General features: G+C 39.4%; 1 protein-coding gene across 1 annotated transcript; it reads left to right on the forward strand.

Moving 5' to 3' along the window:
- The first annotated feature begins 1460 nt into the window (after positions 1 to 1460).
- Positions 1461 to 14311, forward strand: LOC135493553 (alpha-1,3-mannosyl-glycoprotein 4-beta-N-acetylglucosaminyltransferase B-like). The gene is made up of 13 exons (XM_064780957.1): positions 1461 to 1689; positions 3459 to 3627; positions 4019 to 4191; positions 4450 to 4583; positions 5733 to 5782; positions 7839 to 7952; positions 8152 to 8227; positions 8432 to 8546; positions 10623 to 10753; positions 10992 to 11099; positions 11599 to 11792; positions 12088 to 12364; positions 12476 to 14311. The coding sequence occupies exons 1-13, from the start codon at positions 1602 to 1604 to the stop codon at positions 12542 to 12544; spliced, it is 1698 nt and encodes a 565-aa protein (XP_064637027.1). The 5' UTR covers positions 1461 to 1601; the 3' UTR covers positions 12545 to 14311.
- The last annotated feature ends 1661 nt before the right edge of the window (positions 14312 to 15972 follow it).

The raw sequence follows: 15972 nt of genomic DNA on the forward strand, positions 1-15972 counted from the left end.
CCACCGTGTTGACAACATGATGAGAGAGATGAGGAAGTCACAATTGTGTATTCCGATTGTTAGGCAGTCTTGGGCCAGCCCAGATAAGTCTGCATGCAATTAACTGTACTGGAACTGGGCTGGCAAGCATTGACAGTGGACTTGCAATCACTGGTTGTGCCTTGGCCGGCCAGGCCTTCACCAGTCCTCGATACAATGCTATTCCACTCTTGTACGAGGGCTGGGCCAGGTCACTAATTGTGCTAGCTGGGCTATATTAGGTGGCGAGGGTCGTGTTCTTCAGTACTGTAATAACTTTGGTTATTGAGTCAGCAACACTACTGGGATTTTGATCATGAAAATCGGAGAGATTTGTATGTGTCAAATTGACCAACTTATGTCTGTTAGTCACACACTTGCCGAAGACAGTCACAACCCTGGAGGAGACACTACTACTCAAAGTCAGCAAGTAGGATCTGATATCTGGAACCAGTCAACACTCACTATAAGAACATGTACATGGTCGATCGAATTCTCCGTCTCATCCTAGAATCGTGCAATGTAGATCTGACACAATGAACAGCTCGACCCTGATATACAGAGAAGACAGTTATAATGATGTCTTCTTCAGATTGAGCCTTGTGTGTTTGAAAGATTCTTGTGTTTATTGGTAACTCTGTCTCCCACCTTCCCGACATTATTGTGTTATAGCCTGACTAGCATTGTGACAATTTGGTAACAACCTGGCTTACCTGAGTGTGAGACATCTCGACATGACCACAGAGAAGACAGTTCATAGCCTTGCTGCCACAGAGACAATGTTAACATCTGGCCTGTCTGAAAGTATAAGACATCCCGACCAGGCCACGCAAGTTCACAACCTAGCTGTCACAGATACATTTACAACCTGCCCCAACTAAGGTAAGCAACTTGACCCAGCTAATGAGCTAGGTTAGGGCTGGAGAAGCGAACAGCGATTTCCTCAGCATGACTGTAGATGTAACCATTAATAATCAGACAAGACTGATTTAACGAGTCTTCACTCCATATCACTGTCCTTTTGGACCGCAGTACGAAAAAATACTGAGCCGATTTCTTCAAAGTTTTTTTTAAAAAGATGGACGCTTATGATTGATGTCTAGATGCCAAAATAACTCCTAAAATAATTCCCAGATCTCACTCATAATATGACTGCAAGAGAAGATAGACTTGCCCAGGATCAGTCACACTCCATTGATGACCGACGAATGATAAATAATGAAAGACAAGTGACCTGCCAAAGATCACACAGCAGATGACCAAACGATTCCTTCTTTGTAGATTTGAGAACCCCTGAAAGCACATCTACTTTGTCACTGGTACTTTCCCGGGGGCGGGTACTTTCTCAATCCCAACAAAAAGTCCCTGGGAGCGAAACGACTTGGGGCGAAATCGTCAGGGACCGCAATTCATTCAATTAGATTAGTACAATGTACTTTTCTCCACAACACAAAAGTTCTTGGGGCAGTTGCCCCTTATTTTAATAAGAATAGCCTTTCTTTAAAAGTTCTGAGCGCGGAAAATGCAATTCTGGACACGTGGTTGAGAATTTGAGAGCAGTTTAAAGGACTTTTTGACTCCTGATGAGAGTATACAAGAAAAATGTGGCGTTATTCGCAGTGGTGCTTTTCCTTGTGGGTGTCACTTGGGTTGCAGTTCTTACTGGACCAGGTAGGCCTATATTTAATTTATACTTCCCTCTTTCTCAGTTTCTGCGTCTTTTGAACTGGAGTTTGTTTTAAATTTTGTTTTACCAGTAAATTTTATTAGTTGTGACATAGCCTAGTTCTTTCATTATTAATTCATCGCATGCTCTAAACATAAATAGAAAGTCAAAAGAAGTAGGTCGATGTAAGTGTGGTACAGTGGTATACATACATCCACAACATTGTATTAGACCTGTCCTTGAGATCAGTAGGTTATTGGATGGCGATATACGCATAGTAATGTAGAATCTTAGGTATTCCTTTCAGATTGAAATAGATTGTTCATCTTGCCCCCCACTGGCACATGTACATTGGAACCTCCCTTAGCAGACACATCTCTAATAAGGACAACCTCTCTATTAAAGACACTAGTTTTGGTCCCAAATTGGTTGTTTCCATTCAATTTGACCTCTCCAATCAGGACACCTCTCTATAAAGGACAGCACTTGTCAGTCCCGAGGGTGTTCTTAATAGAGAGGTTCTTACTGTATATGAGCCTAGGTGTGGGCTACTCTGAATATTTGTTGAATATCTGTGAATTATATGTTGTATTACAACTCTTAAGTGAAATTTTGAAAAGTTAAACTTATCAACCTAGGCATTCACACTCAAGAGCCCTCTCACTAGTCACAGCCTCATCATTAACGGAGAATTTATTCATTAACAGGGATGTGACATACTAGATATTATCAGATATCCACTACTCCCTTATAACTGATATTATCTATATGAAGGATACACATTAACCGCTTATTATGATATATTGTGGCACTGAATGCTAGACTAATGATCTACTCAGTCATATGTACTTATGCAAGTCTGTTGTAGCCAAACTTATCTATAATTTAACAGTTGGTGTTTTCTGATAAGGTGCATTGTCAGTATGACATTCTGTTGGCATAATCATTATTTATTCAAAAGTAACCTGAGCTGTAAAGCCTACATGAAAATGGGTGTCCTTGCGTCTAACAAATTAATTTCTAAATTTTGGTCAGGGGGGCCTGAATATTATAATTTTTTACCTTTTTGTGTCCCATATCTGCATGAAAATCGTAAAAATGTTATCAGATCTCGAGGAGAGGGGGGCAGTGGCATATATTGTAAGGGTTTTTGCCAGCATACGTACATGTACCTTTATTTCTTGGGTACAATACATGTACAGGAGAACCTCTCTATTAAGGACACCCTCGGGACTGACAAGTGCTGTCCTTAATAGAGAGGTGTCCTGATTAGAGAGGTCAAATTGAATGGAAACAACCAATTTGGGACCAAAACTAGTGTCCTTAGTAGAGAGGTGTCCGCTAATGGAGGTTCCACTGTATATGCTTTGGGAGGGGGCCAAAAAAGTAAACCCGTTCCAGATGAATTTTATCACGGTTGTCAACGAAAATTCACATTTCTATGCATAATATACATGGATAAGTTGTAACATCTGGTAAACACATTTCTAGGTATGCAAAAAAAATTTTCGCTCAATTTTCTTGAGGGTGGGTAAAACATAACTCTGTGGCAGTGACCAAGTTGTATATAAATAAAGTTTATACTGGTTACTGACCCCTTCTTTATATTAGTACTCTTGAAACTTGGACCCCTCAGTGACTTTGAATCCTCTGGGAAATGTAAAGCCTAAAGGTCTATGATGTTTATTGAATCTTACAAACCTTGGAATGGATTATTAACAGCAACTTTTGACTGCTTTATTTTTGATTATTTTATTTTATATTTTCCCTTCAGACATGAGTCAGGAGCAACTGCTCGAAACAAGGCTATCAGAATTGAGGGATCGCCTTCAGTTTGCCAATGCCTTGAACCAAGAGAGAGAAAATGATATAATGGCCTTAAGAAAACAATTCCACATCCTGAGAAAACAGCTCTATAATCTCTTGCCACATAACGGTACAGGGTAAGAAAATATGCCCAAATTACTTATTCAGTTCTATCGGATCCATAAAATTCCTTTTGTTCAGCAGCAAGAAACATGAACATGCAAAGTCATGTATTTGTACTTTGTCAGTACCAGTAAACGTTGTCATTCAATCCGAGTCGCCAAATATTGGGTTCAATCGTATTTGGTTTGTTTAAATAAATTAAGGCTGGGTCTTCTTGTTGAATAGAAATAGAATAGAATATAACTCCTGGGGTCTTCTTGTTGAAGACATAGGCTGGATCTTTGTAATGGATAGATTATAGCTGAATCTTCTTGTCGAATAAATCAAAACTTCTGTATCATATTCTCTTGTTGAAATGCTGTATATTTCTTCTGTTGTTTTTCAAAGCTGCATCATTTGTTGCAGGTTAGGCTCAGTCGCTACTCTACTCCCCTTAGAAGTGCGGCAGCTCCTTGGTAACCTCTCATACAGCAACTCAGACATCCAGCCACCAAGTATCTTTCATGTCTTGCCTCATCTTGTTGGACACCCAGAGGGCCTCCAGCCAGCATTTAAATTATCTCAGGATAGAGTTGGAGGTAGGATGAAAACAATGATTCAAATAAACAGCCTGTCAAGAGAATATGGAGCAGACCACTGACATGGCAAATTTTGCCAATATTGATATTTTAGTGGGGTGGTTGCCTCCACAGAATACTGTAAGCCATGAAATGTTTGTGAGCATTTAATTTTCACAGACAACCTGCGAGAATGATGCCCAAAGGACATTTGCCTGTGTAATTGCTCAGTGTTAAAGTTGACTAGAAAACATCACAGCATCGTTTTGAATATTTCAGTGTCAATAGTAATTGGTATCCCAACAATTAAGCGGGATAAAGTGAGTTATCTTCATGAGACGCTGCGATCAGTCATTGATGGATTGAACGAAGAAGAAAAGGAATCTACCCTTATTGTTGTCTTTGTTGCGGAGGTAGGAATTTGTTTTCAACTAGACTTCTTTCAGCCATTTGTTGCCACGCATCGCGACTGTTAGTGTTATGTTCTCAAGGGGTCCTCTATCACATACCTCAATTTGGTGAAGCCCAGTAGAATGCAAACAGTGGGTTAATTAAAGTTAATGGGAGATTGTGAGATCAGCTAATTACATGAATTAGTGTGGTGGTGTTAAAGTGAACTGACAACTCTTCAATCTGATATGTGCTAATTGGGCATGGTGTACTTTGGATGATTTAACTCAAAATTAAAGTACCCATTCTTCCGTCTGCAATGCCTGGGCCTATCATAATCATATAGAGATATTTGCCTGTGGTGAAGGTCATAAAAGCAACTCAGGACTGGAAAATTCAGATCACCTTATAATCATGAAAGGCGAAGAGAGTCATTGGCCTCCACGGCTCAATGATAAGAGGCCTTTTTAGACGCTAAATATTTTTACCTCTCATCATCTGATATTATCCATGCATCATAGTGCTACCCAATTTTTAGCTTAGGCCTCAATTAGAACCAATATATATGTGCCTGGTGTAAAGTAGTTTTTCCAAGTTTTGCAATTGCAAGGCCTGTCAGCACCCCTATCATTTGTGCAGCTGTCACCAAATTGAATCCCTGTCTCTGATACTGTATTGATTGACCAGCATGTGGCACACACACAAAAGCCATAACTCCTCTTTATGTACCAGTATATTTATATATTACATCTGTTCAATTTGGGCATCCTTCTGTCTACACAAGACTATGGAGAGAGGCCTGGTGCTGATCAATGATCCCAGAATGCCAGTCGTTGCAATTCTGGTACAGAATAGACTTCCAGCCCATGTCAATTTCATCCACAAGGGCTTCTGCATTGTATTGGTCTGATAACCACTGCTGCCACCTTTTGGCAATAAAGTCCCTCATTTAATCTTGATGAAGGTACCGGTACATGAATCTTAGAAAGGTTGAAACAGCATAATGTTTGGGTTAAATGACATTATGATTGTGCTTGAACATGACTGTCATGACAGTGGTTAAACTGTTACTAGTATCAAAGGTATCTTTCTTAATAGTCAGTAACAACAGTTCAGTTTTCACACAGCCCAACCTGACCCTTTCATGTTTGGTCTGCTTTGTGTCTTTTCAGCCCCTTGATATACAGTACGTCCTCGAGCAAGCAAGCGACCTCAAAAAGTAGTAAGTCAAGTAACTGTTTATTTGTGATAACTTTGTAACAGCCAAAAGAAACCTCTACTTCCTCCAGGGGGGGAAGGCAAGCATGACATCCATGCATGACGCTGTGGGAGGAACGCTGCAGGAAGTATGAGGAGACTGGTTTCGCCCAACGATACTCTCAGTATATGCCACCATTATCAAATTATTTTATTACTTTTATGGCCTTTTTTCGGGCATCATGACATTTTCTATCCCTTGAATGTGATATCATTTTATTTTTATTAATCTTATATCCCTCATGTGACATCAGCTGTCTTTTCTCTGACCAGAAGACTAGCCATGTTGTCCTTGTCAAAAGTCTATACTGATATACATGTATGTTATTTAAATATGAAACATTCTTCTTGGCTTTATATGTGCTCTACCGTAGAAATCAGAAAAATTATTTCATCTCGCCGGATGCCATTTTTGTGGGGAATCTCATTTAACACAATGTCCTTTAGGCGTTTGCAATTACCCAGAACAATTAGTGCTAATTGGCTATCAAGTGGCAATAAACTAAACGTGTCATGTTAACTCTTTCACAGCTCATGGCGGCGGCTCTTGTCCTGCCATGAACACAGGGGGAAATCTTAAGGGATGGGAAGCCAATCATAGTGGGAATGGGAAATAGTGGTAAACAGCTTACACTACATGCAGCCAGTGTTGTGACAGGGGGCAGTAATCGGTGACAACTTGTGATCTACCAGTACCAGTACCACCACACTCAGACATGCATCGTGGCCCTGGGGAAGTAGTTTCAGAAGAACAAAACCTGATAGTCCCCTTAAAATACGTTGCAGAATTGCCCAGAATTGATTCTGTGTGGACGCTGAGGTGTTCATATTGAACAGCTCAAGAGCTATATCAGCAAGCATTCGTCCATCAAATCTGTTGCTATCTGATTGTGAGACGTCAGTTTGTTTGCCTCATTCATGTAATGGATTATGTGTACATAGCAACGCCTTAAGATTGAATGACGGAGTGTATCACATATTGTGGTGTCATTAAAAATTGTATCATACGTGTATTCAATATCCAAGTAGGAGGAAGTGTGGTTCTGGGGCTCTGGGACACCTTGCAAATTGGAGGCGTATGGCATCAACCTTTCAATCATGAATGCCAATTACGATTTTTACTTGAAAATTGAAACTGTAACAGTAGAATACAGTTTTTGGTTGAATGGCGCATACAGTTATAAAATGAGTCTGAGTTACAAGTTAATCGAGATGTTGGTAACAATTGGTTATAAGTTCTGCCTTGCATTGTTAACCAACTAATTTCCATCCCTCTTAATCTTTGTATTTCGCAAAGATTTCTGAAAATGTAAAATTTTCATATCACACATAACAATAACATACAGGCATTATGGTATTTGTGATCGGGACTGTACATTTTAACAGATAGTTGGAGGTGGTATACTGGTAGACCCATAGCATTGATGGTGTCTTGAGATTGTGGCAGGTGAATTATATCTATAACTGATTACATATCTGAGAAGGGAAAGGTGTCATGCCTATACAGACATCTCCATTCAAGCTAGTTTATCAATACTGCATGAATTGTTTATAAACACTTGATAAAGGTATGATTTTCCGTACCTCTCATCAGTGACTTATTATTTCCTTCAGTATTGCTTATGCCAAGCCCCGACCATTTCACAAAATATATAGAAGACATGTTGCAGTTTTTGATTTTAAGGAAGATCTAAAACTCACAGATGATGAGGACATATTACATGGGGAATAAATAACCCAGGAAAACAAGGGCCTAGTAAGCTAACTTGGGAACGTAGATACTCACCCAATTGACACCATTTCATATTACATCATATTGTAGTAGAACCTTTCTATAAAGGACACCCTTGGGACTGACAAGTGCTGTCTCTAATAGAGAGGTGTCCTGATATGATGAAAGAGGTTAAATTGAATGGAAACAATTTAACCCATTAGGAGCAAAATAGTGTCTTTAAAGGAGAGGGTGTCCTAAATAGTGTCAAAAGGGATGTTCTACTGTATTATCTAATTGTCTTTTCCAGTTTCCCAGCCGCTGTAAAGTCAGGCCTGTTAGAATTGATCTCACCTCCTGCACCATTCTACCCCCACTTTGATTCCATTAAACTCTCACTTGGGGATCCCAAAGAGAGGGTCAGGTAAGTCGACTGAAATTTTCCCAAATCAAGCCTGATCGCACTTCCCAGTAACAACATCAGACAATCGGTGTTCCCGAACAGTTATGGTGTGGTGATTCTGTTCTCTTGTTTAAAGCGAGATGCGATTAAAAATTCTTGTCTGCAGTGGTTAAGCCTCTCAAAACGTGTGAGCTTCGTTTCATTTGCTCTTGAATCATAGGTGGCGGACCAAGCAAAATCTTGACTATGCTTTCTTGATGATGTATGCAAGGAGTCGGGGGACATACTATTGCCAGGTAGGACATTTTATATGAATATGCATTTTCTTGTCTTGTGATCTATCCATCGGGCCAGCTGTCTGTCTATGGTTTGGATGATGTGTCTGAATCCAGGCATGCTGTGTTTCTAAATTCATTCTTTCTAGATCTTGCAAAGGAGGACTGTCTCATGGTACAACTTGTGACGTTTGCTGAAGAATATCTGTTCCATCTCCATTTCAGCTAGAAGATGATGTGATTACCAAACCAGGTTTTGCCTCTGTGATGAAAAACTTTGCCTTGAATCAGAAAACTGAGGATTGGTTTATATTAGAATTCTCATTGTTAGGATTTATAGGTGAGTGTAAGAAATGGTATAAGTGAGGTTTGTGCCCTTGGGTAAAGTACTTGCCCTGATGACAGGTACTCTATCATTCGGACGATGCATTGATCATTTCGGGATATAGCATGTAACAAGATGAATCATGTGCATGAAAGCAGGGTTTAGCATCTGTGCATCTTTATGATAAATCATAGAAATGCCTATCACAATCGATACAATAGTGAATAACGTGTTCAATATACCAGGAGTTGTCACTATTTTCCTGCTTTATTGTTGATGCAGCAGCTGATCATAACAGTTGTTGTCTAGCGGAAGCCCCTTGCAACTTCTGCTTTTTCACAATAACGTGGTATAGAAGCTCAAGATAAAGTAATTTGTCATTGATTTTCACCAATTACATGTAATTGTCTTTTTTTCATCCCTCGGTAAAGAAAACTGGTATGTCTGTTTGTTCTTGTGCTGCTGATGACTGACTTTTAACACACTGCTGTAACTGTTGTTTCTTGTAAGTCATGTTGATAAAAAACTCACTTTTAATCATAAATCACAAGGGTTGTTTGAATGTAGATGCACTATAACTCCTTCACAGTGTAATATTTTTCACATCACATGAAGATACGGGCCTTAGAGCTTGTGCGATGACGACACTTTTGAGTGGCAGTTCACCATGCTGACGTCCTTCATTGAGGGATTACCCAGTCCACACAAATAGATACAGAGTTCTTGTGTTATCAGGAGAGTTCTTGGATCATCAGAAAGTGTGAACAGACTATTGATAGAAAACTTGTGCACACTTTCGGTTGAATATCTGCAGCGCTCGGTAGACAGGAACTCTGCAACTATCATTAGTGCCGGCTAAGTAATAACTTCCGCTACTTTTTGCGTTTGATTTTTTTGCTTCTGAAGGCTGCCTACTTAGCTGAAAGGGCAATGTCATACTGGGTACACCTTAATCATACCTAGGATAAATGTTGTGTGACAAAATTAGTCTGGATGCCCTTCAGTCTATCAAACTATATGATAAGTATGACATCATCAACCAGCTTAAACCTGGGCTATAGTGTCCGCACCTGAGTACTGTTCGGTAGACTGTACCCAGGCTATACCTCTGTCACACAACATATCTCCTCAGTATCTTTCAGGGGTACCCGGAACAACCTTTTAAAGCCCGAATACACATACACTGTACATGTAGTAACTCAATCTTGTCGTTAAGTTAAACACGCGTCACATTCCTAAGCCAAATGTTAACAGTAGACAGGAGTTTTAAAGGGCTATGCTACTCGTTACAAATTTGTAATATGAAATTGAATTTGATATTCTTCAATTGTGTGAATACACATTGAATATTATAAACATGAACGTGGCTGGAACAACAACACATGTTCTCTATAATATATTGTCAACAAGGTGAGATATCTGGTTACTCTACTGTGGGAGTGTTAATTGATTCCTATTTACTTGTACTTGTCAATGCACACGAACTGCATAGGCCTTTAAGAATGATCTATTGATCCCGTGCTGATTGCAGTTTGTCACACCATCGGTAGATCATGTATCGTTCATTATTAGTCGTGCAGATGTGACACTCCTAATCCAAAAGGTCAATTGTAAGCCTTTTGTTTAGAAAAATGATGTGAGTGAAGGGTGAGCCCTTGATCCGATGCTGATTGCTGTTCATCGCACAGTTCTACATCAGGTTTTAATCCTTGGAAACGCTTCTTGTGTGTGCATCTCAAATTATCTGCACTCATGCTTTCAGAGCTTCTAGTATACAGGGTGTTCCAAGAAATGCAATTTTACACAAGGTTTATGAATTAGAATTCATCTTATGGCAGCAAAGTAAGCACAATACTGGTCGCTGAGAGGTTTTCGATTGGGCAAGATTAAGTGTCATTGTATCAATGGTGCATCTATATTGCTTGCGGTCGAGTTATGCAGCCTGGGTAGATTTAACACTTCTTTTGGGAAACACGGGACTCAAACGAAATCTCCAGGATTCCTTTCATACCAACTCTCATGCCTTTCAAGGTGTTGCTGTTCTTTTTTGTTCTTATCAATTAAAAAAATGTCTTCATCGTCTTGTTTTAGGAAAATTATTTAAATCAAGTGACCTGCCACTAGTCGTTGAGTTCTTCTTGATGTTTTACAAAGATAAACCCATTGACTGGTTACTCGAGCATCTCCTCTATGTCAAGACATGTAACCCTGAAAAAGATGCAGTAAGTATCTCTAGGAGGCAAGTTCAGCATGATAGTAAAAACACTGGAGTGCTGTTTCGAAGTGAGCAGAACATATTATAGTGATTGACTTTGGTCAGAAGAAGCAGGAGACCATAGGTCAAGAGGGTTTCCTGGACCAGAGGCACATACGTTGTACATGGGCCTACATGTGTTACATGTCTTTATACCACCTAGGGTTAAACACTGAATATTTACTTCAATTTCTTATCCATTCCAGACTCATTGTGAGCGGATGAAAAGTGAAATCCGAATCCGATATAAACCATCATTATTCCAACATATTGGCCTCAAATCATCATTGCGAGGGAAAGTACAAAAGTTAAAGGTAAGTTCGCCTCGTTATTACTGTTTTCAAAGTCCTTCATAGTAGCAGTGGCAGGACCTCTTTCCCAGCATGAGAGGTAACATTGTCTTCAGGAGTGTCACAAGGAGAAGATAGTGGATGCATTTTTCACCTCAAAGGTTTGATTCCTGGACTGCACGTACATATGTATTGTGGAGGGAGAATTTTTGTCTCTGACGTGGTATTTGTCACAGACGGTCGCTTCACTCACTCGTGAAAAGAGATCAGTTGTGACTTGCTCTACCAAAACTAGGCGCTTGTCGCATCTGAACTTGACAGGTTGATACGAACTTGTTGTTCATTTCCCTATTGTAGACCTTTTGTGAAATCTATTACAAACTGATTTGGTCACATTTCACAAAAGGTCTACAATAGGGAAATGAACAACAAGTCCGTATCAACCTGTCAAGTTCAGATGCGACAAGCGCCTAGTTTTGGTAGAGCGGGTCACAGTTGACATCATTTGGTTGTTCAATTCCAGGACCGGAGCTTTGGGAAGATGGCACTCCATCGAGCATACAACAACCCCAGTGCTGAGGTGTCCACAACCCTTTTGGTCTATCAGAAGTATTCCATCGACCGAGCTTACCGTGGGGAGACATTCTTCTGGGGTTTATTACCCCATCCTGATGATACTGTTAATATAAAGTTCCAGCCTCCGATAGAGATAGAAAAGTGAGTATTGATTAGGCTGGTGAGATTATGGATTCCTGAATATTGGGAGTTTCATGCAGATTTTCATTCAAGCAAAAAATTTTGTGCGTAAATTTCTTTTATTTGGGCGTGAGAAACTCCTTGGTAATGGTAGGTAGAAAAAAACACCATGCCCCCTCTGATGGTCAAGCACATGTCTGTTGTGCACAGATAATCTCTAAGTTCGCCAATTTTGGGTTGGTCTACTGCTGGTACCATATGACGAGTACGTATATCAATGATGTAAAGTATATTTTCACACCAAAAACTTTTTCAGGTTTTTCTTAAAAAGTGGTAACCGCGAGCACCCTGGTGACCAGTTCTTCAACACCACCATCGAGATTCTTCCACTTGCCCACGTTGACAAACAGGCGGGAGTTCTTACAAACAGTGACAGCCAAGAGGACTATCAAATCACAGGCGATGGATATCTCATCGTGGGAAACTTCACCGGAGGAGTCGCGTATGGGATTGTGTCGAAAAATGTTGGCTTAGTCAGCCAGCTTCGTCTGCATGTCCAAAAGGAGAGTCAAAATTGGGTGGTACTAAGTGAGGTAAGTAGAACAGACTTTAGGGATTATAAATCTCTGTGTGCATTCCCTCTCTGCTTAGAATCCTAGCCACTCCCCTGATCTCATGCTCAAATATTTTATTTTCTCTTTTAGATTTATATCAAGCCTCGTGCCATGTCAACATCCACTTCCATTACCAAGAAGAAAGTATCACCATCATGAAATCATGCAATGCATTTTATCACTTTCATATACCGGTACGTCATCATCAACATGACGGGTATTCAGGGGCAAAGTTTACACATGTTTAGTGGTGGAAGAGTGAAATTAATGTGAAACATTTTGTGAGATTCACTTCTAGTTTTGGTTTAGGATATGCATATAGCCCAGTACGTGTGTACATAGTGGTGATATTCTGAACAGTCTACACTGAAATTGTTAGTGTTTTTTTCTGAACCTCTATACACTGAATCATTATTGTAATTTCTACACTGAAATCATAGTGTTATTCTGAACATTTCTACACTGAAATCATTATTGTAATTCTGGACATTTTTACACTAACCCAACATTGTTATAATTGTTCTGAACCTGCACTGAATGTGATCACAGAAATATGTAGTATGCCTTCGTTACTAGATTAGTATGAACATATCAGTTTGGAATTGTATTGAAGGCGTTTTGCTTCATAATGTTTTCACCCTCAAAATGTGAACACAGGTGCTATATACTCTGTAGTTTACTGATCACAACTTTGCCATTACTTATGGTTCTATTCATTTGGTGCTTGAATGTCCATGTAACCCAATAAAAGTATTTAATCTTATACTTGTACATGTACATGTACTTGATCTGTACATGTATATGTACGTGTATCATTCATCCTTATACTCAAAGACTTGCAAGCTTCATGCAATTTTGCTTAAGGGTAGGGCTGAAGAATGTCAGCACTAGTCTTACTTTACTGTGAACCCAAGGGAATCCTGATATTACATATTTGTCTTTTCAGTAGCAAAGTACATGTATTGTCAAGATACATGTATCTCAGGCTTGGTCTTTGTAGTACAATGTATGTAAGGATTTTTTTAAATGTCACATTTTCTACATGCTTGCCATTCTCTTAAAATAAGACTATAAGTATAAACATAAGAGAAACTTATTGCTGTTAATACCAGAAGGTGCACTTTATAAATAAAGAAATCCACTTTTTCACTGTTCTCACTTGATAAAACTTTTGCTGGTGCTGGTTTAAATTGGATCAATTGAATTTTGTAGTCACAGCTACTTGTAAACGGGACGATCAAAGTTGTGTAACTGTAGATCCCCATATTTTCTAAGACCTGTAATTTTCGAAAAAAAGGTTTGTGTGCATGTTCATGTATACATAAAGGTGTTCATTATAGCAACTTCTCATTTTCAGTGGATTGGGTAGGTTTCCCCTTGCTTTTGGATGAATGCTTGTGCATGGTTGTTTACACATTTCAAAAGTCAACAGAATATTATCAGTAAAGATTTTTGAAAACTTATCTTCATCTCACTGCTGATTCACCTGCTTGTACAGTCATTGCTGTTTTATATTCCAACAAAAATTTATAGAAGTTCCCAACTTTTTTGTATAGAATGATCTTCAAAGTTTCCTTCCATAGTCATACATATACATGTAGCTGTATTGTCATTAACTTCAAGAGCTTGATACAAACGCATTTTTTGTTGGGTTGACTTGGCCATGATTTTTGTTAATCGCAAATGTGAAAATAAGAGGTTCAAAAATGTGCATGTTCATAGTATCACTGAGATTGGATCGCCTTGAAGAAGAAATTATCCAGTTTTGGAAACATCGTTTTTATTCCTAAGTTAAAATGATTCGATTGTCCTATTATTTACGATTGATGTTGAAATCTTGATTATGCATTTAATATATGAACCTATGCAAAATTTAATTCATGTATTGTGCATGTAGTTTTGTGTAAAATGTTGATTAATGAAGAAATGAATATATATTTGAAGAAAAGAATTTGTGTTTCTTAGTTTTTACTCTGTGGTCTAAGTGGATTTACATTAAGATAAGATTTTGAACCGAGAACAAAAACAAGGTGGCATACGTAGCTCTTGTCCTAGCCCACCATTCCTTAGTCTATCTATGTCCACTTGGTGACGGACATATCTTGACCTGGTTCAGTATCCCTTTGCCTGATACAGACCACTGAATGAGAGACAACTCTCGTGTTAGCCCACCACTCCTTAGTCTATCTATGTCCACTTGGTGACAGACATATCTTGCCCTGGTTCAGTATCCCTTGGCCTGTTACAGACCACTTGGTGAGGGACAACTCTCGTCTTAGCCCACCATTCCTTAGTCTATCTATGCCCACTTGGTGACGGACATATCTTGACTTGGTTCAGTATTCCTTTGCCTGATACAGACCACTCAATGAGAGACAACTCTTGTCCTAGCCCACCATTCCTTAGTCTATCTATGCCCACTTGGTGACGGACATATCTTGCCCTGGTTCAGTATCCCCTTGCCTGATACAGACCACTCAATGAGAGACAACTCTTGTCCTAGCCCACCATTCCTTAGTCTATCTATGTCCACTTGGTGACGGACATATCTTGACTTGGTTCAGTATCCCTTTGCCTGATACAGACCACTCAATGAGAGACAACTTTTATCCTAGCCCACCATTCCTTAGTCTATCTATGACCACTTGGTGACGGACATATCTTGTCATGGTTCAGTATTCCTTTGCCTGTTACAGACCACTTGGTGAGGGACAGTCATGGTTCAGTATTCCCTATCTATGTCCACTTGGTGACGGCCATATCTTGACCTGATTCAGTATCCCTTTGCCTGTTACAGACCACTCGAGAGACAACTCTTGTCTTAGCCCACCATTCCTTGGGTCTACATGTACATTGTATCTATGATCACTCGGTGACAGACATATCTTGCCCTGGTTCAGTATCCCTTGACCAGAACCTTCGAGTTGTTTGACCTTGGTCATATACCCTGCATCAGAAACTCGTAGAGGGTGTAGACCGTTAGTCCATTAGGTGAAACAAACCAACAAGGACCACCTGTAGTATAATACACTTTATTTAATTATCAGAAGCTTCAGCATGACCAACATGTAAGATGAGACTGAAATCAAGATATCTGTCATTTATAAAAAAAACTTTCATTTTCCCGCAGTTATTTCTTCCGCTTGTCCAATGAACTGGATTGATGAAAGACAGGAAGACATTACTGGCGATTTTTAACGATAAAATTTATAATAAATTTATCGTAAGAAATCACTATAGATCCATGCACTTGATTGGGAACAACATTTATATAACGTAGTGTTGGCCGTCGTCTCGTCACCATGCATTTTTACATTACTGTAACGTGACGAGACGCGACGTCTTCGTAAACGTTGTTCCCAATCAAGTGCATCGATCTATAGTAATGTCTTCGTTAAAACTGGATGGATGAAATATGCGAAGACGCGACTAGTGATTTTTTTCACAATCGACGAGAGACCAATGTGACAAAAATTCTACCCTATGGCCAAACATTTAAATGAACAATGTATAAACGATAAAGGACGGAATGGATTAAACCAACAAAATTGAAAACTATGATTACAAAGCATGCACACGGCGAAACT

This window comes from Lineus longissimus, chromosome 9 (genome assembly GCF_910592395.1).
Source record: "Lineus longissimus chromosome 9, tnLinLong1.2, whole genome shotgun sequence".
Taxonomy (NCBI): Eukaryota; Metazoa; Nemertea; class Pilidiophora; order Heteronemertea; family Lineidae; genus Lineus; species Lineus longissimus.